Genomic DNA, 24574 nt, shown 5'->3' with positions numbered 1-24574 from the left:
TTTGAAGGCAGGGATTGGGTTTTGTTGGGTTTTGTCATTTTTATATATTAGTTGGGTTTTTCTTTTTAATTGAGATCAATTTCTGAACAAAAAAGGGCACTTTGTAGCATGTAAGTCTTTGAAAACAGAAGACTAAAAAAAATTTGAAGCTTTGTTCAGAAAATGCTGAAATGAAACATTTTGAGTTTTCTGAAAGAATTCACATGAAAATGTGGAAATGACACGTTACAAATGTTACAGCTGCCCTTTCTTTTTCAGCAAATTCAGCCTCTCAAGTGCAGAAAGCTTGCATTTCTTCTCCTGTGCCTTAGACCAGCTCCAGTTCTAATGAAACAGAATAGATAATGAAAGTTTTACTTATCTCTCTTGCTTTATAGTTTCTCAAAGTGGGAAGGAAAATCTTACAATCCATGTGAATATCTTCACATCACAAACTTTTCATTTAATTTATGCACAGAGTTGTATGTGTATATGTGTGTATACTGAGGACTAAATTAGCTTTCAAGCTAAGGTTACAGTTCTTGAGCAACAGTGATTCTTCCCAGAGAAATAGCCTGACATGGATTCAGAGCACAGAGATACCATCCAAGTTTGGGATGGACTGTAATCTAATTTAACTACTTAACCCAATTTAAGTGCTCATGAGATGTAGTTGACTATGGTGCAAAAAAATGAAGAAACAACTTTGTTTCCAAATTCTGTTAAGAAGTTTTAACTTTAGTATACAGGCCTAAGGCAACTACATCCTAAATGAAATAACCTCATTATAATTAAGCTGATCAGGTGAGTGAATAATCAGGGATTTCACAGGAGTAATCAGGGATTTCTCTTTTGCTGTCTCTTGAGCCCAAATTCATCCTTAGTAATTTAAAGCACTTAGCGTGAAGCAGCTCAGATAAAGTTTAAGTATGGAGAGAATCTAACTCTGATCTCTGCTTTGGAATGACTCTGTTTTGCAGTAAAATATATTTATGCTTTTCATCTTGAAGGAGGTTATGTCCATGGTGTCACCTGGTTATGTGAGTCTGTGCTCTCAATCTCCTGTTCCCATCACTGGAAAGAGGCCCTGTGAGCTGTGCTGGGGTGGGTTAGGATTTCTGCCTGCTTTTCTGTTCTTTTGTTTGCTTCTCTCCCAAGAGTTTTGAAAATCTGAGCTTCATCCTAGCATGGAAGAGGGAGAAAAAAGCAAAACCCCTTGTGGGACAGGACAGTGGGGTGCCCATCTTGTGGGTGTGCATGATGCTCTGGGAGAGATGTGTAGGGAAAGCAAAGCCAGAAGCAGATGTCTCCGTGGCCTCTGGCGAGAGCAGCAAGGGTGCGTGTGAGGGGCTGACAAATCCCTGCCTTGACAAAGACACCCCAACTGGAACTTATGAGAACCCATCTACGATAAAACGCTTTAAACTCGCTGTCTGGCCGTCATCCGGCTGCATCCCAGGAACGGTGGCATAAGGAAGAAGCTGCCACATCACACATTCCTTGCTATCACCGCAGCTTCTCTCTCGATGAAACAAAATCTCCCCTTGCCTGACAGTTCTGAGAACTGAAGCAAGAAAACCTCAGCAATGTTGCTGTGCTTGGAAGCCCGTGCAAAGCAGGGCAGTCTCCTGAGCAAAACTTTTCCATCGCTCGTGCTGCAAAGTCAGGATGCACATAACAAATTGGCAGGCTGGGATTTCGGAAGATTCTGCGCATATCTGAGGGAACAGAGATGTTACCACAAGATTGCTGAAAAAAAAATAAGATTGATGATTTAGTGTCTGGAAGATGTGTATCATCAGCAAAGGCATAAAGCAAGGGCAAGTCCCTCCCTGGACCTGTGGAAGCCCAGGGGAGGCTTGATGGGACTCATCCAAATGTTGCTGGTGTTACTCTGGCAGGTCAGGGCCAGAGGCTTTACTGGGCTCTGCCCTGCCTGACTGTGCAGTTTTAAGCCTGGGAATTATGAAAATAATGTACTGCAGGGCATCATGGTGTTAATGTAATTTTTCTGACCAGATCTACTCAATAGCCCTAACAAATCCCAGCGATGAGTCAATTTTCAATGGTCAGTGCCAGCACAGAGTGACACTGCAGACCACAAGGCAGAGAGAGAAATGCTGAGACAGCCTAATGGAGCATCCAGCTCAGTCCAAATAACTTACATGTTTTGTTTTGTTCTTTTAATTCTTGAAAAGAATTAGAAAAGGATGGCAAATTTCACCAGAAGTGAAAGAAAACCACAGAGGTCTTTGTCTGTGGATTAAGCGTTTTCAAGAACTAGCGGGAATAAATGTTTTCCTGTTTTCACTCTCTTCTGTACCTTAGGACCAAGACACATAGGATATTTGCTGAGACTCCAAAGTTTTCTTATTTGGACTTCGTTGTTTCAGAGAACTTGTTTTGCAGAACACAATATCCCAGGGAAGGAAATTAAGGTCACAGATGAGAAAAATCCACGTAAGAGCCTGAAATAATTTTCGTTTCTCCAAGACCACCCTGTGTGGGAATAATACATTTAAAAATGGGTGGAACCTCTAAGCCTGGAATTGTATCAAGTTATTCATGAAAATCTCTGGGATCTTTGTGTGGACCAAGATATTTGGGTGGTACTTTTGCACTCTTTATTCAGAAAAGGCACGGTTGCCTCACAAACTGAAAACTTGCCTAGCTTTTTCCCTGCCTTTAAAAATAACTTAAAAACATCTTAAAAACATCTTTAAGATACACTTAAGTGTATCTTAAAAAGCTTCATCAGGAGTAGTGAAGGAATGGGAAAAAAAGTCCATTATATACCCAGGGTTCCATACAGTGAAGCTGAATTTCATAGAGCACAGAGCCCGAGAGCGAGGAAACATTCCTTGAAACGAGGAGGTGGATTTGACAATAAGGCTTCACGTAATGCAGAGAAAGATGGTTCAGGAATCAAACTGCAGATGGCAGGATCTTGCTTTGGGAACCCTAACCCTAAAACTAAGCATAATCCTAACCCTAACACCAAACCCTAACCCTAAGCCCAACCTTAACCCTAACTAACCCAAAGCCTAAGCCTAGGCCTAACGCTAAGCCTAACCCAAACCCTAATCCTAAAACCAACCCTAACTCCCAGCTGGCAGTGACTGTAGGAAAGGGGTACCCCCCAATGGGACCTTTCTGGGTCAGCTTTAGACAGAAACACGAGGGGCACACGGGCTGGCCTTGGGCTTTGGGCCTGGAATCTGCCAGAGCCGAGCCTTGCAGGGAGCTGGGGGTGGCATGGCCAGCCCTGGCTGATTCCCAGAGAGGGCTGGCTTGGCACAGGGGCTCAGTCTCACCCAACACAGGGAGCTGCAGCGCGTGGGGAGTGGATCCCTGCCAGCCTCCCGCCCCAGGGTGTCCCCCAGGGGACTGTCACCCTGTGGTGACTGTCACCTGCACACCTAAGGGCTCGCGGCGGGTGTCACCCACCGTGGCTGTGGCAGGGACAGGGTCAGGCGTGGCCACAGAAGTGGCCATGGCACTGCGTGTGTGCTGTCCCTGCTGCTTCTCCCCCAGGCCCTAGCTCCTGCAGCCAAGAGCCCACTGTGACACTGGGAGGGCTCATGGAAGCCAGGGGCCACTGTGACACAGCGGGGCCACTCAGAACCCACGGTGCAGTGTGACCCCATGGCACCCAGGAGACCATGGAGAAATGATCATCTCCTAGGAAATCTGTCTTACATTAAATTAGCATCTTTAAATATTCTTATGATCTGTTTGGATGAAATACCCATATTCTGTTTTGATTTTCCTTCTGGTAGAATGCCTGTAGGATGATGGTCATATTTGAAAGGAACCAGGCTGATAATGAATTAATTGTATTTTTGTAATATTTATTGTTTACTTTATTGGACTCATTATTTTTTATATAATATAGTATAATTGTTATAACTGATTTAATCAATCAGTTTAAAACTAACTTTATTGTTTTTAAGAGGAACAAGCATGCATCAGCATGCAGCCTTCAACAGTCCCTCTTAGGTCTTGGTGCAATTATTAGCAGTTACTAATAATTTTAAAAATATTAGTGCAGGAATAATTTTAAAAATAGTGCAGGAATAATGGAAGAAATATCAAACCAATGCAATATGCAGTTGCCACAGTGGAGCTATTCCCCCTGACTCGACTCTAACATAGTGGTGGTTAGTTTATAACCCTCTTTATGTTACAGCATTTTAACGTTTCTCCGGTGTTTATTTATTCTCTTCCCAAAGAATGTTCTGAAATATCAAGTTTACAACCTGTGGCTCATGTGATGGTAGTGGAAACAATTAAGCCAGAAACTTTCAAAGCCACCACTGGGATTTTGATGCCCAAAGTCATTAATTTTAATAAGAAGGGCGCTGCCAGTCGTCTTAAGTGGTTTGTAAAATCTCAAGCCATAAAAACACTTCTCTACTAGTTCCAGTTTACGGGGAGCTCAGAGCAAGGTAAACACATGTAAGAAAATAGTAGGTGTTAAAAGGTGGAAAGTACGTGTTCAGATATCCCTAAGACCACTCAGGGAATCAAAGGGCAGCCCCAGCCTTGAGCTGGCACATGGGGCGCTGCTCCTCCTGCAGCACCTCAGGGAATTACACTGATCACAACGTGAGGCACAGAGAAGGAAGGCAACGGAAACACATCTCGGCTACAGCTCAGTTCCAGTGGCTTCCTGCCACCCGTTGGTGGCTGCTGCCATCTCAGGACCCACATGGTGTCTGTAGGTGCTTGGTCCAGGTCCTTCTACCTGCCTAAACTCTCCTATCCAAGTTCACACTGTGTTGTCCTCCAGGCTGCTAAATGGCTGCCTTTGGATGTAGATACTTCGCTGATTCACCTCCATGGTTGGATAAAAATTAAAAACTCTCCACTGTGGCCTGAGAGACCTCCCCAGGGCAAACCTGTGAGCGCCTCTCCATTTACATGAGTCTGGAGATGGCTTTGCTTCAGCCTGTGCCACAGCTGAGGAATTCTTAAAGGCTTTGGGGAGCACCAAGAACTCTCAAACGGAAATTGCTGCCCTGGGGAAAATTCACTCTCAAGATGAAACATTGAAAGAAAGTCTTAACAGGGAAAAAAATTCAGAACCAGCAGACCTATCTGAGATATAAAATAGAGCATGGAGAGAGTATGAATGAGTTTGGAAAGGACTCACTGAGAGTCTGAATGCTTGGGAAAAAAAAGTAAAAATGGGTTTTTCTTGTGTGTTTTTTTAATAAAACCAACCATGAAGAATTTTAGAATTAGTTTTGAAAAACCTTCTTTTTCTCTATCTGTTGTATGATCTCTGAAAGAACTTCATGAAACATTGGCTACACGTGACAAAGTTACTGTAGTATTTGCCAGTGAGTCTCATACTAGCAATAATTAATTATCAGTAGGTATTGGAAGGACTTTTGGATGAAACACAATGCAGTGGAAACAGAGGTGACCATCGTGGCTGGTATTGTAACAGACTTCAAGAAAGTCAAAAAGAAAAAAAGCTTCCATTAGTAGTAGATGTGACTTTTTTGGAAGAGAACAAAATGTGCCATAAATGAAACATGTGGTTTCACTTGCGGCACATTTTGTACATTGTCACCAATGAAGTTTAGGATTTTTTATTACTTTTTCATTAAAATGTCTTACTGGTTTCACTCAGGAGGCAAAATTTTTCACGTGGCTTTAATTGTTTCTGTCATAAAAGTCATAGCATCCATGTAATAGAAATAGTTTTGCAGACCACAGCTTCATATTGCCTATTAATTCTCTCCCATTTTCTGTATCTACAACTCATTGGCCCATCCCAGGGACAGGAAAAGTTCTTGCAATTAAGGCTGAATATGAACTTCTACTGAAGTTAGGGGAGGAAAATAACTTTATGTCAGTCCTGGTTTATTAGATTTTTGTTTCAGCTATCTTAGCTCACAATAAGTTCACATGGCTGCATACCAAAGGAGAGAGTTTATATTGACTTTTCTTCTAAAATCAGTGAAACTCTAGAAGAGGAGAATGAAAGGTCTTTTTCTGCATCATTCCAGTCATGTACAAGAGGTGGTAATATTTCAGACAGCAATGAAGAGCTCTGGCAGAATTGTTTCAAGGAGGCTTTGCACAGGTCATTTACCCCTTTTTTCTTCATTACCTCATGGAGTTCAGGTCTCACATATCCCATCCCTAGCCTAGCTTCCATGTTTCGATGCTTCTGTCACCAGTCTGGGCTTCCTTTGTCACTAGTCCTGACTGGATGAGGAGGCAAATTCTTGTTGCAGTTAAAACTACTTGTTTTCTATAGATGATACCCAAAGTTGGGAGGGTATAGAGATAGAGGGTATAGTTGGGTATAGAGATACCCAAAGAAGGAAGAGATAATGAGATATCTCATGTTATCTCATTAATCTAAGATCATCTCTTCAGGTATCTGTTTTCTTCAAAGAGAGTCATTTACCAGTTTAGACAGAGTTTTGTCATTTGACCTTCAGCCCAGCAGGGGAGGCAACATTGACCCCTAGAACAGACTCCAAGGCCTCTAGAAGTCATTAAAATGCCAGAAAACAGCAATAGTGTATCCATTGCCATCTCCCCGGTGTTCAGTTAGGTGTTTACTTGAAAGCTTCCTAGGAAATGCCACTGCTGTCTTTACTTGCTGCCCCAGAGCAGAAGCCTTGTGCACCTTCTCAGCAGTCAGGGGCAGCCGCCAAGCAGCGCCGTCCTCTGCTTTTACCTTTGTTTTGGCACCATTCCCCCCTTACTCATCAAATATTTAAACGTTGTGTTTTGCAGTTCAAGGACGACAAAGACAAGCCCAGCCTTGGAGGGACCCTCAGTGACAGCCCTGCCCTCTGTCCAGCTTTCTGAGCAAGTCCCACTGGCATCTCCTTCCCTGAAGCCGCAGCAGATGGATGAAGAAGACAGCCTGTCTCCTCACCTCTTGTTGCCTGACAGCATCAGCCAGCTGGAGGAGTTTGGCAGGCAGAAGAAATGGCACAAGAAGCAGCACAAACACCATCGCCAGAGGCAGTTCAACGACCTCTGGGTTCGGATAGAAGACAGGTGAGTCATGACTCGTGTGGCCCCTGTCCTCTTCCTGCTGGCTCCGAACTAGATGCTCTTTGCAGATCCCAGCTCTTGTTGATTAGACCATAAGGAGGGTTGGGCAAGGGCTAACTGAGAGTGACGTGTTATTTTTGTAACCTAATGAAGAGCTAGGAGGAAAGCTCATAGGCATGTTTGATCTAAAAGTAAAGAGGAAAAAATAAGCTGATGCTTAAAATATTTAAAATACACAGAAACAAAGACTTGTCAGTAAAAAAACAGGAAAGGAACAAAAATAGAAAATACTCTGTTCTTTTTCTTCCAATAATTATTTTCCAATCTATACCATCAGTTTTCAGCCCAAAGGCTTGCCCATTTTCCAACCATGCAGAATATTCCTGGGAGTTTTTAAGATTCTGGCAAATCTGACTTTCAACCCTCCTTAACTGTGTTCTGGGGCTGAAATGATTTAACATCTCAGACTGCACTGAAAACAGCAAACTGAAGGAAAATTAAGTACTTAACTAAATCATCTATGTAAAGAGAATGGAGGTAGGCACTTTTCCAAGGGTGTTCCAATCTTGGTCTGAGGTTAAGAACTCCCATTTAGTGTTTGAATAAGAACCTTCATGTTTGACCAGGGCTTCTCAATGTGTGCTTTTAGGATTCCTGGGCAATTTATTCTCCCACCTCTAAAGCTCTTAGTGCCTTTATCCAGGCCAAGTCATGGGCAGATGAACGGCCACAATGTTTATAGATCTTCTAACAAGTAAAAGGAATTAAGTAATATGTTGGGAACTGGCTGCTCACCTACACATATAATGATTGTCTTTGAGCATTACGTATTCCCATTTTCATAGCAGCTAAATTCTTTGCAAGTCTCTCAGAGGTTTCTCCCTTTGCTAAGAAAAAAAGCTTCACATATTTGTGTTTTCAGATTTTTATTATTATTGCTGTTATTTTTATTCATTCTTTTTAATGGAGCAGTTACCTCATTTTTTGTAGTTTATTGTTTTCTCAGGGTGAATGAGGTAAGGAGCACTATTAAGGTGTTGCATATTAATCTTAATGCAATAAGGCTATTTCTGAGGTCAGTGCCAGCCTTGTAAGAAGGGTTCATGTGTTTTCTTTTCGAAGTGTGTTCAGTGGTTGGATCCTCTCCACAGAGGATGTTTAAGCATGAACTAAGTGGCATTTGGTCCAATATAGCTGATTGCCTCAGATACAAGGGACTTTTCAGTTCTTCTGCTTGGGGCTGCTGATTTGTAGTGTCCCATGATGTCCCAGCATTTCACAAGGGTCCTTGGACCAGTTCCTCATGTGTTGTACAAGTGAGATGCTTAAGTACATTTGGTGGGAGCCTGGCAGTTGGGCACAGTCCTTCTACCCCTATCCTATCTATCCAGATATCAGAAAGGATATTGGATATTGGCAATGGAAATGTGCAGTTAGGAGCTTAAAGTGGTTCTTACGGATTTTTGTGCCTTTGGCTGGTTTCATTAAATGTTCCTAGGAAAGGTATTTAAAAGGTACTTCCAAAGGTTAGAGTTAAATTATTTGCTCTGTGCTCCTGTGAGATTTCATCTGAATCAAAGCCTTTTATCCCTTTATTTCCATTTCATAAGGATGGAGATTGGGATGAGGAAACACAAGTTTCCGCTCCCACCACGCTGGTGATGAACCAGACGCTGTGTGTTGCCTGCCTTGCTGAAAGATCCCAGGGAGATATTAGTGGGAGATCACAGGCCTAGAAATGAGGAAAGGCTGGAAGAAGGGAAGCCTGCCTTAGTGCTTTCAGATGGTTTTAGTGCTTCTACAGTTCTGGAGTAACTTCTGGTGCTTTCCTGGAAACAAAGCAAAACAAAAAATACAAAGCACAAAAAAATACAAGTTCACTAAATCAGAGACTCGCAACCAGCTCTGGTTTCCCTATAAATTGGATGAGGTCTCAACTTTCATAAAGCAGCTGCTGCATATTGTGCTTTTGGCAGTTGGGTTTCATCAGCATTAATTGCAAGCTGGACCTTGCACAAAGCAATAAACAGTGAGTTCTCTCTAACTGGTTCCCTTCTGATTGGCAGGAAAAGAGCAGAAGTGTGTGTCTGTGACCAGACTTTGTATCATGATCATTTTTGGGAGGAAACAAGCAGGGTGGCTGATCATACGGGCAATGGAGTGTTACCTGTGCAGGAGAGAAACATGTGGAATTCTTTGCATTGCCTTAATAATGTTTCAACAGTGAGACTTTGCACTTATTTTTGAAGGGTAATTGTTGTACTAGGAAGTTCTCGCTCTGGCCTGTCCCAAAAATTCATTGTGCATTTGCATGCACTTCAGCTGGAGTCCCCCATGTTCTACATGGACTGAGGTCTCTGCATTTAGTATTAATTTCAGCTATGGCTCCATATTTCCAAATAGTTCTTCTTACAGTTCCCTAACTCACCAGTTGTCACCTGAAACTTGAATTGTTCACCTTTGGGACAAGTAGAGGGATTTAGGTCTTTGTTATGGCTTTTGGGGGAAAGCTGCATAAAGCTCATTGTTTCCATGCGAGGTCTCCAGAATTCAGCTGTTGGAGCTGCCTTTCAACCTGAGAAGTCAAAGAGAAATATGCAGGTGGAGGACAAATCCCAGCGAATTTAAACCAGGTTATTGATTCCTGTATGAACCTCATTGAACTGTGAAATGACTGTGGTTCATACAGCTCTTTTCCAAAGCTTTATTGACCATGGATTAGAGGACTTTATGAGCCATGAATTGCAGGGCTTTTATGGACTACGTATTTCTAGGCGATCTCATACACTTCCATGGAAATCTTAGGGTGTTTTCTTAAGCTACCAACACAGAAACAAAGGAAATGAACACAGGAGAACAATCTTAAAGGAACATCAAAGGTCTGACTCCAACCTATAAAAGCCAGGAAATCCATAATTAATGGTTCCACTAAGACTTCAGCTCTCACAGTCATTCGGGTCTGATCCAAGGTTATGGCTACAATCTGAAATGGCCTTGTGAAAAATGAGTCATCATTTAATGCCACACATCATTATTAGCATTTACTTTCAGTTATACCTTGGAGATTGTCCTTTTCTTTTTGTTCTGTCTTAACAGCTGAGGCATTTGAGTTGGCACCCCTGGGTTGTTTAGATTTGTGTGTTGGAGGGTTAGTACTGCTGTGGAGGATGAGAAAGCTTCTGCTCTCCTCCCTGTCTTTGACAGAGCTAAGATTTGCTGATCTCCTGGGTAATCGGCTGCACTGAAGGCTATTAAAAAATAAAAAATGCTGGTGAAATGTGTGGTTTCCTCTCCCTTCTGCCTCCTTCCCCCAAAATCTAAACAAACTGAAAAAGTCCTGCCTGACTGCAGTTTCTGTTTGAAATGGCTTGTCAAGAATCAAAAGTAAATGGAGATTTCAAGTAGCAAGATTTTTTTTCTTCAGCTACTTGATTTTGCAGAAATGTGCAGATCTGAAGTCTGTCCTTGGGAGAAATTTGAACTTAGACGACACTCAAACCCTGGCTATCTCCCATAGCCAAAATCCAGCTGGGGCAGCAGGGAGGGGAGGCAAAACCCTCGGGCTGCAAGGCTGCAGTTTGGCATACAGAGTGTCATTGTTCCTGTTGACACTGTGTTAGCTAGGCTTCCCCATGTAATATAAATAATTAATTACAGATCATTCACTGGCTTTTCATGACGAGATGCTCAGTTAATTGAAAGAATAGGGAAATGCCTGTGAGGTCTCTAGAGTGGTCAGTGAAGGGCAGGTCAGGATTACACCTTTGTTGTAGCAGGCAAATGGTTCAAGGCTGCCAAAACCAGCCCAGGAGAAGTGAGAACCTCTCCCAGCTGCTGGGGGCAGTTATCCTGGGACCTAAGGCAAGGAGGGAGGAAAGCTCCTGGGAAAAAGGAGGGAGGGGTGTTATTAACTGGGAGGGTGTTGCAGGAGGGGTGAGATTTGGAAGGAGCAGTGGCAGCTAGGGGATGTGAAAGAGATATGTACAGTGGTGGGAAGAAAAAAGTAGAAAGGATGTAATGGGCAAGCTAATTCCTGCTGCCGAGGAAGAGATCCGGGTGAAGATGGTGTTTGGAAAGAGGCTAAGGGTACACATGCTTCCACAGGAAAGAAATTAAGGGAAAATAATTTTTCTCAGAAGAGAAAAAAAAGATTCTTGTCCCAGATGTAAGCTCAGCCCTGCAAAAGCTGCCATTAGCAGGAAATGAAATGAATTCTCCCTGTAAGTAGAAATGGCAGCTCTCTGATAGCCCAGTGCAGACTATGCAACCCCAGATGAATGCAATAACATCACAAATATCAATTTATTTTGGAAGAAGCAGTTGTTTTAGGGGGGAAAAATGTATACCAGTGATGGATGAAGGCAGACAATATGTAATAAACTACACTGGGTTTGCCTGTACAGAGTGAACCTTATCAGTTTGGATGGAATTTAAGCACTTAGCCTGCTATCCTTTCTTTCAAGACAATGCAGTGATGGAAAACAGAACTCTGTCAACTCAGACAAACTTTTAATTCCACTTAACTGCATCTGAAAGGTAAATTTCAGTAAATTAATCCAAATTGCTTCCTTTTCACAACACATGGTGCTGAAATACAGTACTTAACTTCATTAAAGAAAAGACTGCTTTTATTTAGAGGAGACCAAGACACCTTTGAAGTCTAACAGGTAAATTGTGGTCAGATGATTTCCCTCCATATGGTAGCTTTGAGCTTGAAATTTCCATCACTGGGGCCTTGTTTGTTTAAATTACCCTGTCTGCCTCCCTGCTCAGGACACTGCTCTGGGAATGCCTCCTGATGCTCATGGGGAAGGGGGTTCACTGCCTCCCCCAGCCTGTGCAGCCAAGGAAGCAGAGTCACCTTTGTGCTTATTTGCCCTGTGTTCAACCAGGGATGAGGGCACAGCTTCAGGACCTCTCTGTGTTGTAGTGAACCTGTCTCCCTGTGGGATTGCTCCAGCAGCAGGAGCGTAGGGGTGTTGGGAGTCCCACCTTCCCTCCCTTGTCACACCTCAGTGCTGACTGAGGCTTCACTGGGTTATGTGGCCCCTTGGCTTCCCTCCAGCACTTCTGTCTGCCGTTTCCTTCACTGTTGTCCCGGCAGGATTTCCTTCTCAGGAATCTTTCCTGATCACAGTCCCTATCAGTGAGGGCCCCCAGGCTCCAAGGCATGGCATATGAATATTTACAGTCATCAGAAAAACCTCAAGGTGTGTCAGCTTGGGTGCAAGACCTTTCTGTGACACGGAGTGTCCCAAAACACCTTCTGGACAAATGCTCCCTCCTGGTTCCTTGGTGGAAGGAGAGCCTTCATATCTTGAACTGGCCTACATTCTGCTCTTAGTTTGCACAATTTTTTTGAACCCTGGTGGATATACAGTGTCCAGAAGAAGACATTTTGGGCAGTTTAGCAGTGCATCAGTTGGTCCTTCTTTCTCTCAGCACTGCCTGCCTCTCTCAGACACACAAGCTTGTTTCTGTGAAGATGTCCTCAGCTACTCCTGAGCAGAGAGCCAATAAGTGTAGGGAATACTGCATGTTCCCCTCCTTAGTTATTTCCTGTTTCCATTTGGTCCTGCTTTAAGGTGAGCAGATGGCTCAGTGCTTCCTTTAAACAAGCACTGGCACTGGCAGTTCTGTCCTCATGCCCTTGCATAGCCCCAGCTACACGAGCCCTCCAGTGAAAGTAAAATAGGAGCACGGTGTAACTCAGCGCAGTAAAAACAAGAGGTAAATCTCCTGACAGGAACATATGATACGGTGATGACATATCCTCCCTCCCTAGATGGTTTTTATTGAGGCTTCTTGGATTATCAAGTTGGTCAGAGTGCACAGAATATATTAATTAAAGCTGTGGAACCTGGGCTCAGCACACAGCTCTCTAATGCATCTCAGTAACGACGGGAAGTCCTGACATTCGTGTCCAAACCTGTAGCATCTCCGTGCTAATAGACCTTTCCTGTCAGCTGGCCGTGACTGATAACTTCTTTCCCCTTGTAAAGTCAAAGAGTTAATTTGTTATCCTCCAGATGGGGCTGAAAAGATGTGCAGCCTCACTTTTACCTGCTAAACACACGAGAAGACCACGTGTTTTACTTTGTTCTCTTGTTCTTAATAATGCACTGCCCCTGCAGGATGAAACAAACACAGATAAACTTAGAGAAAAACAAGCAAAAGCCTTGAATATTTACTTTCACTATTGCTTAAGTGTCTCAGCACCAGTATGACCAATTCATATAAAGCAGTATGCAAACGCTATTTTAATGAAAGCTATAAATAGCTGAAAGTAAAATCATTAAAGAACACAGAAGTCTTTTGGAAACGTAATTTGTGTATAGATTTCAGTTTTGCTTCATTAAACTAAATTCTCTATTGGTAATGCGTTAGGTATTTTATTTTAGTGAAATTTAAATCCATCATGAATATTAAATCCATATTTCTGAAGCCAAACGAGTAACAAAATTGGAGCACACAAGTTAGGATTTTTGAACAATGAGGTATTTTTCAGCACTGGATATCCAAGAGCACTTTCTGCTCTTTCCTCCTCAATGCTGATTAAGATTGAAAATACAATGCAAGATGTTTTATGGAGCCTATGAAGAGCTTTCTTTTCCTTTCTTGTTTTCTACTTCTCATTTGAGATGTGTGGAGTAAAGATAGTCTATAATACCTTTTTATATCTGTCCCAGCTTGATGTATTTCTGGCTGGGGCTGGACACAGCCCTACCATTGCTAGCTTTGTGAAGCTGCTTAAGATCTGTCTGATGCAGCACAAACAAAATGTTTGCTTAGGGTTTAGTTTCAAGAAGCAGCAGCAGCTGAGTTTGGATGATCTCTTCCTCTGTGATCCCCACTTGTTGTGCTGTTTCTCAGCCAGTGCAGCCTCATTTCCTCATCCACTGCCAGGACTCCTACAACTTGTTAACTTTTCAGTTCCATCTTTCTCTATTTCCTGCTTAAATATTCTGTTCCTCCAGTGTTCTTGCTACCTACCTTTTTTAACTCTGGCCTCACATGCTTGTATGGGCCCTGGAGAAAGGAAGGGGATCCCTCCTGCACCTCAATCTGCTGCACTCACCTCCACCTCTCTGAGCTCACTTTGCAGGTGGCTGTGATCACACAAACACTGCACTTTGCTTTGCAGTCTGTCCATGCCAGCTAAAGTGGGGTGTTTTGGAGCCTGCAGCCTTCAACAGAACTTCTTTGAGATGGGGACATGTCTCACTTGTATCTCATATATCCTTGTCTCCTGGCATTAATGCAGACTGCAGTAAGTGGAAGGCAGAGCTAGGCATCCTTCCCCTTCATTTTTTAACCAGGAGGTGCATCTTCTCCTTGTTATTTCATCATCCTTACTTTTCCTGCCATTTTCACACAGGTGTATGTGTGTCCAGCTGTGCTGCAGACTGAACAGACAGCGTGGAATCCCTGTATTCTTTGCTAAATTCATGGATACCATAAAGCAGTCCAGGCTCTTTCTGCTGATGCTTTTCCTTCTCTTGACAACTTGGCAGCCCTGTGGGCAGCCTCTGTGGTGGTGGCCAGTGCCAAGAGTGTTGGGGTGAACTGTGGTCTAGACACCTACAATAAGAAGTCATTAGCAAGACCTTTATGCTCATGCACTGGATCAGTTTTGTATTTCTCAGGCGTCAGAAATGCGTTAAGCTGAAGGAAAGGTGCCTGTGGTTATGAACGTAGGAGCACGTTTATTTTACCTGTAGCTTGTTTTAATGTTAGTATTGAGCTGCCGTGGTCAAATAGGTTAGACTTTGTTTAAAGTCTTGAGATTCCCAGCCACAACTACTCAGTCATAAAAACAAGGCCTCAGGATTAGATTTATAGCACAAAGTGTCTCCTGTGGAGCAAGGCAGAAAAGGAGGGCGCTTATTTCACTGAAAGAGTTAACACCAAGTGAGTTTGACTGTCTTCTGTGTTAGTGCAAGGCTTTTCCCCAGCTATTTTTAGTCTGTTCCAGCAATGTATGTCCCACTGTGGTTTGGTATGCAAGAGCTTTGCTGTGAGGTTTGCAAACACTTGTATTTCTGTGTTGTGAGAACAGAGCATTTGTGTGTTATTGGAGCGTGTTCCTGAAAGGAAGGGCAGGCCACACATGTGATCCATGCACGTTTTTGTTGTTGCTTGTGAATAACCATGTACAGCAAACGGGCTCTGGAAGAAAGCTTGTTAGCAGATGTCGTCATGGGCCCTTCCAATTTATAAATATGAGCCTTGACATTTATATTTTCCATGTCCAAGGTTTTCACTAGCCAGATGTTCTGAGTATTGGCTTCTCAGAGTCTGTAACAATGACTCCTCGTGGCATATTATCTATTGCACACACACACACACACACAAAAAACCCTAAAATTATCTGGCTCTTATCAAACAGATAAGATGGGAAAATGCACTGAGTACCCTTAGGTAATTCCTCTAAACCTGAACTGCATTTTAACACAGCTCTACAAAACTCTTTATGTTCACTCGGCTGAAAAATAAATTGTCTGGTTTAACAGGCAGAGAAAATTCAATACCCAGTAGCACATTTACCTTGCAGTTTGGGGTGGGTGAGGAGTGGGGTTTGTGTTAACTCACAAGGCTGACTGCAGTTGCAGACACTAAAAAGGGCTGAATGGGCTCATGCCCAGGCTGAGTTGGACTCCTCAAACACAAGAATGGGTAGTAAAGCACCTGTGCTCTCTGTATTGCAATTCTGGATACAGAGGTTTTTCCTTTGGCAAGGGAAAAAAATGCCAGAATAAACCTGTTTAAACACCACGACCCCAAGCTGGAATTTTTTATTTGAGTGACCTGCACATCTAGCAGTATCTAAGCCCCGAAAATTGCAAATCTGCTGTTCCTCTGTCAGAGTTATATAAAATCCATAAAACATAAAAAAATTCATCTTCCAGTGAGCTACTGTAAAGAAAGTGAAATGTCTTTAAAATTCAGTGGTAGGGCAAACACACTGTCAGTGCTAGCCCAGAGGAAAAGGGTGAGGGATATGGGATTTATTTCTGGTTTTGCTATTCCCCTTCTGACTAGTGAGTTTCGTGCCCTGGAAAATGAAGTGAGGAAGAGCATGACAGGGAGTAAAGCCACATTACTGTTGTGGTGGGCAGTTGGTTTATAGGAGTGTTCAACCACAGTTATATTGTGGTATCTAATAAGACAGATTCATTGTGGAGTGAATCAGGAGGAAATTGGATTCCCTTACACTCCCAGGAACGTGGGGTGCGCTGCAGGCTGGAAACCCAGCAGGATCCCAAAGGGCAGCTTTGGTCTAGGTCCAGTTACTCACTGGGATGAAGGAGAAGTAGGATTTATTTGAATTCATATGGTTTTAATGCTGTAAAAGCTGGGTTCCTGCAATTATGAAAATGCCAGGCCAAATTCAGATTTCGCTCACATCACCTCTTCACAATTCCTGAATAGCTTGACTGAACAAAGTGAGCTTTATACCTGGGGCCCGAGCCCAGGCTCAGGGAGCCAGGCTTAGTGCCTGGGAGCTGCTGGGTGCCAGGAGTGCCTCATGTGGCAGTACCATGGAGAGACGTGCTGCAGACCACGCTCTCCGAAGCTCAGTTCTGCAGAGACACTTCAGGGTCTGGGTTGTGACACCCAGCAGGGAAAGGCTTTTCAGTCTTCCAGCCCTGCAGGCCAGCAGGCAGCTTTTTATGAGGCACTGATGGCATCTCCAGGCTTTCAGAGGGTTTGGAAGTGCTTGAGGAGAAGGAGTTTGTGCTGTGACTGCTGTCACCGTATTTGCCAGCAGCAGGAGGAACCCAAACCTTGTGGCCAATGAAGCACTTCAATGTCCGTGGCATTTCTGCCTGGTAGATGTGCTCTATGAACCTTTTTTTTTTATTTTATAGGTGAGTCTTACTGGCAAGAAAAAGAGGCCAGTGCTTTTATTCAGTGGTACAAGCTTGAATTCAATACTGCTCCAAATAACTGGTTCAAAGATCTGACCCAACCTTAATTATTCTTAGTAAGAGAGACACTGGAAAAATACAAGCAGTGAGCAAGAAAGTGATCCCAGTGAATTACAGAGAAAAATGTGATACAGACTAAGCAAAGAGAAAAACTGTTATGTGGAGATGGAAAAAGAACAGGGAGAAGGAAAAAGAAAATTAAAATCAAGTGGGAAAATGCAGTATATTGGACATCCATTTAAGCTAGTTTATATTTTGGTTGTTCATTCTGTTCCTTAATACATTGCACAGACTTCTCTATAGCTGAAATAATTTTATCTTGGAGAACAGTCTCCGAAAAAATACTTAATTTGACAGGATGTGTTAGGTATTTCCCCACTACCACCTATTCTAAATCATTTTAAAATCTGGAGGGGAAAGTCAATATCTTTTACAGTGTTTAACAAAAAAGTGACAGGGTCAAGTATATACATCTCTATGAATGTATGTGTTCCCCAAGCACATCTAAACATGCATGGTTAATTCTGTGCATCTGCAAAAAATATTTGAGCCATAGGGCCCACACAATGCCAAACAAACACTTGAGTACACAGAGGGAAGGGCAGAGTGAGTCACTCTGGTTCTAATTAATTGAAAGGTTGAGCCCAAGATGTAAAATATGGATTACAATTTTGACCACCCCAAAAATATAAATTCTTTTGCATGTGGGGCTGTATTGGTGAGAGCAGGCAGTTTGCAAAATACAGGCAACAAACAGATATTCTGTTCATGCTTGGGATTCGGTTCAAAACCACCTGATTGCAGCTCCCTCAAATTAACTCCTCACGTGTTGTGTATCAGCAGGTTGCCCAAAAATCTTCTCTGGCAGGATTTTTCTAGTACTAAGCCCATCTGTGTTTGTGCTCTTGATGTTTTTGCTTACTTTGGCTGCAATAACTGCAGTCATTATCTGTCCAAGGAGCAGTGGAACAAGTCCGTGGTTATTTGAGCCGTGATGATGAGTGCCTTAATTGCACACACAAATCAGGTACACAGCCAGATGTGTGCAGTGGGTGGGGGCGAGGTTGGGGATGGTTTGGAGCCCACATCACTATTTAGACTATCATAAGCACATCCTGGCTCAAATGTCAGTGCAGGACTGGTGGAACAAAGGGCTCTGAGCTATCCCCTCTTAGCAAGGGCCAGGGTAAAACTGGGATGCATTATCCTGGCTCTGTGATTGCCTCGTCCCACTGCAGAATCACAGGGGATATTCTTAGGATATTAGAGAATCATCAAAGCATTTCTTAGAAGGGCAAAGGAAAGAGCTAATGTTGTCATCTCCTGTCTTGGGACCACCCAGACACTACTACAAATCATGAGTCTTCAGCTACAGTATCTTGAATTACTGTTCACAGGGATTCTAAAGAATTTAATTTCTTTATTTTTAGCTCTTTTTTGGCTTTTTTTTTTCTTTTCTTTTTTTTTTTTTTTTTTTTTGAAGGATGACATGTAGTTTCCTGGTCAGCTGGTTTTAATAAGGTCAAAATCTTTGTTGTTGCCAAATCAGAGAGGAATATAACATCTTTTAGTCATTAGATGGGAATGGGGTAATTACTCAGAGGGTGTGCTTCAAAGGTTATTGGTTTTTACAACATTCTGTGTTTTTACACCATTCTGCAGTTGTCTGGGAAGGAGCAGCAGGCCTGATTCTGCCACAGGTGTGGGTGCAGGATTTGTACTCACAGGGTTTTCCTAAAGGACTGTGGGGCAGGATGTTGAAAAGGGCCATACACAGTCTCCTCTGGGGATAGGAAAAGCTAAATCTGACCGTGAGGTGCAGGAATCCTTCCCACAGACTGGAATTTCACCTCAGAAAAGGGCCCTTGGGCTGTGCTGGAGTTGTTCCTCACCTGCTCCTTCCCTACCTGCTGGATACATCCTGCTGTCCACCTTTGCCTCACTGTGTTCCCCAGCCCTCAGGCTGCATTGCTGTCACAGCAAACTCCCCTTTCTGTGTCTCAGACAGTCCACACTGCCCCATCCATTCCTGTCCCATCCCTGTCTGCTCCTCTGGCCCCACAGCAGATGATCCACTTTGCCTTAACGTGACCCACCTGTGGCTTTAGGATGCCCCTGCTCAGCCTTGCAGTGTCTCTCCAGGGCTGAATTTGTCTTCACAGAGATGTTTTGCAGGTGGCCTGAGCCATGGGGACCTGCAAAACACTTCAGGTTGTGTTAATGCTGGTGTCACACTAACGCTCCAAGGTCCTGACTCTTGAGTCAGGGGACCTGTAGCAGTAAAGTAATTTAATGAGCTTTTGATGGTTCCTCAGTGGGTGACTCGGGGATAAAAACTAAATCTCCTGGCTTCCAGCCCACAGCCCATCCTGAGAGGGGCCCAAAACTGCACCAGAGGAATCTGAGCTGCATTTCAGCATTGAGCCTCCTCCTGCTTACACCATCATGGCCCCCCCGAAGCCGCTGATCCAAGAGAGCCACCTTCTCCTCCTTCATGTCAAACTCTGGAGCCAAGACCCCACGGAAGGGGCAGCAGCTGCAGCCCTGCTGTGCCTGGTGTTGGGGAGCTGCTGCAGGACTACAGAGGGGAGCTGTGTCCCACCAGCTGCTGCTTTTTGCACTGCAGAATCAGCAGTTTTTCTCTTCACCACCCTGCTGTCCCAACCCAATTTAGGAACCCATCCCTACCAGTCAGAGCCCCCAGTGGGGCCAGAGCTTGGTTGGGATTCAGGGGTCGTGAATTCCAGAGATAGAGAGCTTTGGAAGCAGCTCATCTCACCTACCTTGGAGACATGCCTTTGGAGGGAAAGGGTTGTCCCCTTTAGATGTCTTGTTCCCTATAAACTGTAGCAGGAAGACAGCTGAATAGCTCTAGCTGCAGGGCTGCATTTGACACAGCCACAATTAAGGCCACCTTTTGAATCCTAGTAAAGGCCAGGTCAGCTGAAGGACTGTCTGTGATTCTCTTTAATGGCACATTTAAGCATCCCATCCTTGTGTGCAGTGTCCTGCTCCCCAGCTGCACTTCAGTACCTGGTGACAGTGTGGCTCGTGGTCATGGCATGCTGTTCACAGCTTTCAGAGCCTGTCCCTGGTGAAAATTGTGCTTCCCTTTCCATCTTTTCCCTTAGTATCCTATTCTTTCTCCTAGAGATGAGCCATGGCAGATGTCCTAACAAAGAGCAGGGATGGGGGATTAGATCTCTGCCAGGGTATTTACACTGCCTCTACACAGGGGGAGGCTCACAGGTGCCCACTTCAATGAGGGGAATTGCTCAGTGTCAGTCTCCAGAGGAGATGGAGCACTGAAACAAGGCAGGATCAGACCCTGACATTGCTCTCAGATGGAGAGATGGCTCCCATTTGAGTCTCATCAGAAGCAGAGTTCAGATGGACAGTGAAGGGCTGTGGAAATGCTCCCGGTGCTGCTGCTGACCCCTCTGTCCATCGTGTGGCTGAGGCTGTGCTGCTCACAGGGAGGGTGCTTGCACAGTGGGACATGGCCAGAGATCCAGGCTCCCAGTAACCCTGGGATAACCAAAAAACAGCAGGGACAAGGCTCTTCTTTGTCTCATGCCATATCTTCTCTGCTGGCCCCAAACCAGCATGTGATAGTGCTTACTCACTCAGACATGCTAAGGCACTTTACTACACTACTGCAAATAAGCAGTGGCCTCCTCTGGACCAAAAACTGGATTCCCTAATGAGAACCAGGTTGGATTTTTTTTTTTTTTTTAATGAACTGAACCTTGTGAAAGCATGAGCCTCTTGGCCTTGGTCCCACAAAGGGCTTTAGGATGTGCTGACTTGTAGGTATGTGAATACTAGTGCTGGAAGCACTTGTGTGCTCTCAGTCCTGCTCATCTGGGACCACAGGACTCAGCATCCTGCAAGATTTACCCCACAGGCTGCAAGAACAGTGTCTGAAAGGAAGGTAATGATGAAGAGATAGATGGGGGGGAATAGAACCTATGTTGATCTAAAGAATTCCTTCCAGAAACACATTAAATAATGATATGAAAATTTAGGGAGATTGGGAACTTCATGTTCCCTTTAAGAGGTTACTCTAGTGGTCTTCAAAGTTAAATCTTTGTGACATAGTTCTAGTGGATATTTTACCCCCCAATATACTCCTTTTAGCTTTTGGTTGAGCACTTTTTCTTTTCTTTTCTTTCAAATGTGTGGTCAGACTTCTTGCCAGCCAGCTCATTTACAGACTGCAACAGATTGGTCCCTGAACTTTAAACTGATATATTTTTCAAATCTTGATGAATAAATTTTGGTGACATAAATAGGCCTGGTTAGTTCCAAGAATAATTGTCTTCACTTGCAGAACATTATTTCTGATCACCAGAAAAATAATATGATCAGTCCTTTCACATCTGTTCATTAAAAAAAAAGGGGGGGAAAAAAAGCAGGGCAAATTTTGTTTGAAAAGAAACAGGAAGCATATGCTTAATATCACTTAAGAAAACCCCTAGCCATCATAAGGTTAACATCAAATCACAAATGCAAAACAGTCATTATTGTATTTACTCAAAAATTTTCTTTCACTTTACTAGCTTTTTAGGTTTTCAATTGAAACATGCATTTTTCAGGTTTCAATCTAGCTTCTTTCATCAGATCCTATTGTAAGAAAGGCCGTCTGAGTCAACATTTGCTTACATTTATTAAAAATAGTTGTCTTGTGTTTACATAGCTCCTTTGATCCGGAAAAATCCCCAAACACTTTGTAAGTTATACTTGAAAAGGTTACTTCCTCCACTCTGAACAGAACCACTTTGGGACCAAGGCATGGCAGCAGATTAAAAATGGATAGAAATGTCACCATAATTGGGTTGGTCCTCACCCCCTCAGAGAACCACCAGTTTTCCATGAGCTTCAGAACAGCTCCTGGGACCATAATAGTGGTTTGGATTTAGGGGGCAAAAAGTAGTGCCAGTACTGTCTGTCCTCTTGGAGATTGCCTGTTTTGCATGCACTTTGCAGATACGGAGGCAGTGGTACCTCCTGCACCAAGCACAGGGCTGGTGGGATCTCACCTAGGCCTACTGTTTCCAGTTTGGGGCATCTCATTCCAGAGAAGACATGGACCAGAGCCAGGGAAGAGCAGAGGAAAGGATGGAGGGAAAGCACTTGAGGACTGGCGAAGAAAGGTGCAGGGAATTGTTTGTTCAAAAAAGAGAAGGCTGAGGTGAAAAATGGTTAAATCTTCATTATATGTGAAAGGCTGCTGAGAAGAGGAAAGGAATCAACCCATCCATGGGGATAGGGCAAGTCGTGACCTTAGACTGTAGCAAGGGAGATTTGGTGAAGCGTTAGGCAGTAATTCTGGGTGTCAGAAATGGTGAAATGCTGGAATGATGTCTGGACAGACTCTGGAATTGCTGTCATTATCGCTGTTTGAGACTGGATTAGACATAAATGTCAGGAGGGGTTTAGATCTTGTTCCTGTGTCTGGGGCAGATGGGCCAGAAAGACTCTGCTGGTCCTAACCTGTGTCCTTCTGCTGTGGTGTCCCATGTGGTCAGATGAACCCTGCTTACATGGATGAACCGAGTCATGCTAAAAATCAGTTTGTGAGCTCCCTTCAAAGTCCTTGCAAGACAAACCAGAGCAGAAATTCCCTCAATGGGTTGCATGTGTGTTTGTTTTATTTTTCAGCTTTAAAATGCTCCCAAATCATCAAGGTGCTTCAGCACACGCCCCAGCTTAGAGGACTTGGACCATGTAATTGCATTCAGTAGAATCTGTGCACAAAGCCTGTGCCTGAGGCCCCATTTTTGGGGAAAGTTTTACACATCCTAATGATGGTAAGACAATGTATGAGTAATGCACTGATTTGAAAAACTGCCCTATTATCTGATCAAAAGAACAAGCTCATGAATATGATACCGCAGGTCATTTGGCTAAAATGTACCTGGAGTCTTCCAAGTTTTTAAAGCAATCCCATACACAGAAGCAGAAAAGAGAGGTATGAACAGCAGAGCCAGTGGTTGCCTGTTAACCACAGATCATGTGGAATGTTTTATTAAAGATATTTTTATCAGACACAAAAGGCTGAAATACAGAATATCCTGGGCTGGCAAGAGAAGACGTGATAATAATTTAGATTATTATCCCACAGATCTGTGATTCATTTTTATTATTCTCTATGTTCATTTCAGGAATGCTCAAATCCTCCCCAAGGAAGGTTTCTGGTTGAGTTCAGGGGACTCTGCTTCATCTTTAGGGAATGTCCGAGGGTCAATGAGATCCTACATGCACGTGCAAACGTGCTCAGAGGGAGTTTGCAGAAGTCATCTCCTGACACCAGGGCCACCTCTAAGATTAGGTTATAATCCAACCTGGCTGTCCAGGGCCCCGCTGTAACCCCTAGGAAGTGAAACACCCCAACCAAGACCCGCTAGAGACCTGCACTGGAATGAGGTGGACCAGCTTCTGGAAAAGGTTCTTCCCATTCAGTACAGAACAGCCTTGTTACAAACTGGGACCACAGGTTTTACAAGGAACTTTAGCATTTCGCAAAAGGGATCATTGTCTTTAAATATCTCTAAACCACCTTGGCAGTCAGCTAAAAGTACATTAAGAAAATGTTTTGTATGGATAAACTGTGATTCATCTGCTATTAGCAAATGCTTTGTACATGTTAGTGGAAACACACTGTTCTTCTCTTGTAAAGCACTTAAGGAGTTTTTGAAAACAAACAACCCCGCCTAACAGTATTTATCTTGACAAGAATGCTTTTATACAAATGTAACGACTTGAAAACAGAAAAAACCCTCATTAACTAAGGAGAAGTGAACAACAATTCTCAGGTCTTTGAACAAGGGAGAGAAGAAAATCAACAAAAACAACCAACCACCACCAACAGCAAAAAAACCCATTCCCCAAAACACAAAACAGTTACGGAAGTTTACTAGAACACAGAAACATCATACAGAAACATAAAATGTTAATTTAAGGCTGCTTTAGGAATCCCTTAGATGTAGTTGGGTAATGGGAGGGCTTGTGAGGCTTTTGGAGGTTCCCTAGCCAGCCTGTGTGCACAGAACATCCCTGAGGAGCAGACAGTTTGTGCAAGGGAAACTCTAATCTCACTGGAGGATCAAGCCCATAGAATGCATCAGCAGCAGGATACACAAAAACTGGCAGTCTGAATGGCATTTTGGTGATTTTTTTTTTTAATTGAAATTGACAATCAGACCTTCCTTGTAGTTGAAAATTTAATTTAGGGCAAAGTTTTGTAGTTCTGTAACATGACAATCAGTACCAAAAGATGAGGACAAACACCTACCTGTACCTTAGGGACATCTGGTATAGGGGAAAAAACCCGAGTTGTGATCCCACTGTCACTGTTGCCAGATCTGTGCACCACAGCATCAGTCAGCAGGATAAATGAGATCTGGATCAGAAATTGAGGCATGGCTGCATTGGTGTTGGATTTCTCAGAGCGTGTAGTACCTCTTTGTGTCATTTTGCTGTAATGATGCTTTGTGTTCATACTGATGTTACATTACAGGAGCTTGGCCACACAGTGCCTAATCCAGTACCATTCCTGCCAGGCAGATTGGAAACAGCAGCATTAATTTATCACAGAGCAGCTCTTTGTGTTAAGTGACTGCAGCAGTTTT

General features: G+C 43.4%; 1 protein-coding gene across 1 annotated transcript in view; it reads left to right on the top strand.

Annotated features, from left to right (window-relative positions):
- Positions 1 to 24574, top strand: part of TRABD2B (TraB domain containing 2B) — a 276678-nt gene that overhangs the window by 244371 nt on the left and 7733 nt on the right. Inside the window, exon 6 of the mRNA XM_069023357.1 lies at positions 6742 to 7011. Coding sequence (XP_068879458.1) covers positions 6742 to 7011 — 270 coding nt within the window. The remainder of the gene's footprint in view (positions 1 to 6741; positions 7012 to 24574) is intronic.

This window comes from Aphelocoma coerulescens, chromosome 8 (genome assembly GCF_041296385.1).
Source record: "Aphelocoma coerulescens isolate FSJ_1873_10779 chromosome 8, UR_Acoe_1.0, whole genome shotgun sequence".
NCBI lineage: Eukaryota > Metazoa > Chordata > Aves > Passeriformes > Corvidae > Aphelocoma > Aphelocoma coerulescens.
Note: the sequence above shows the minus strand (reverse complement) of the source record. Positions and strands in the feature narration are given on the sequence as shown.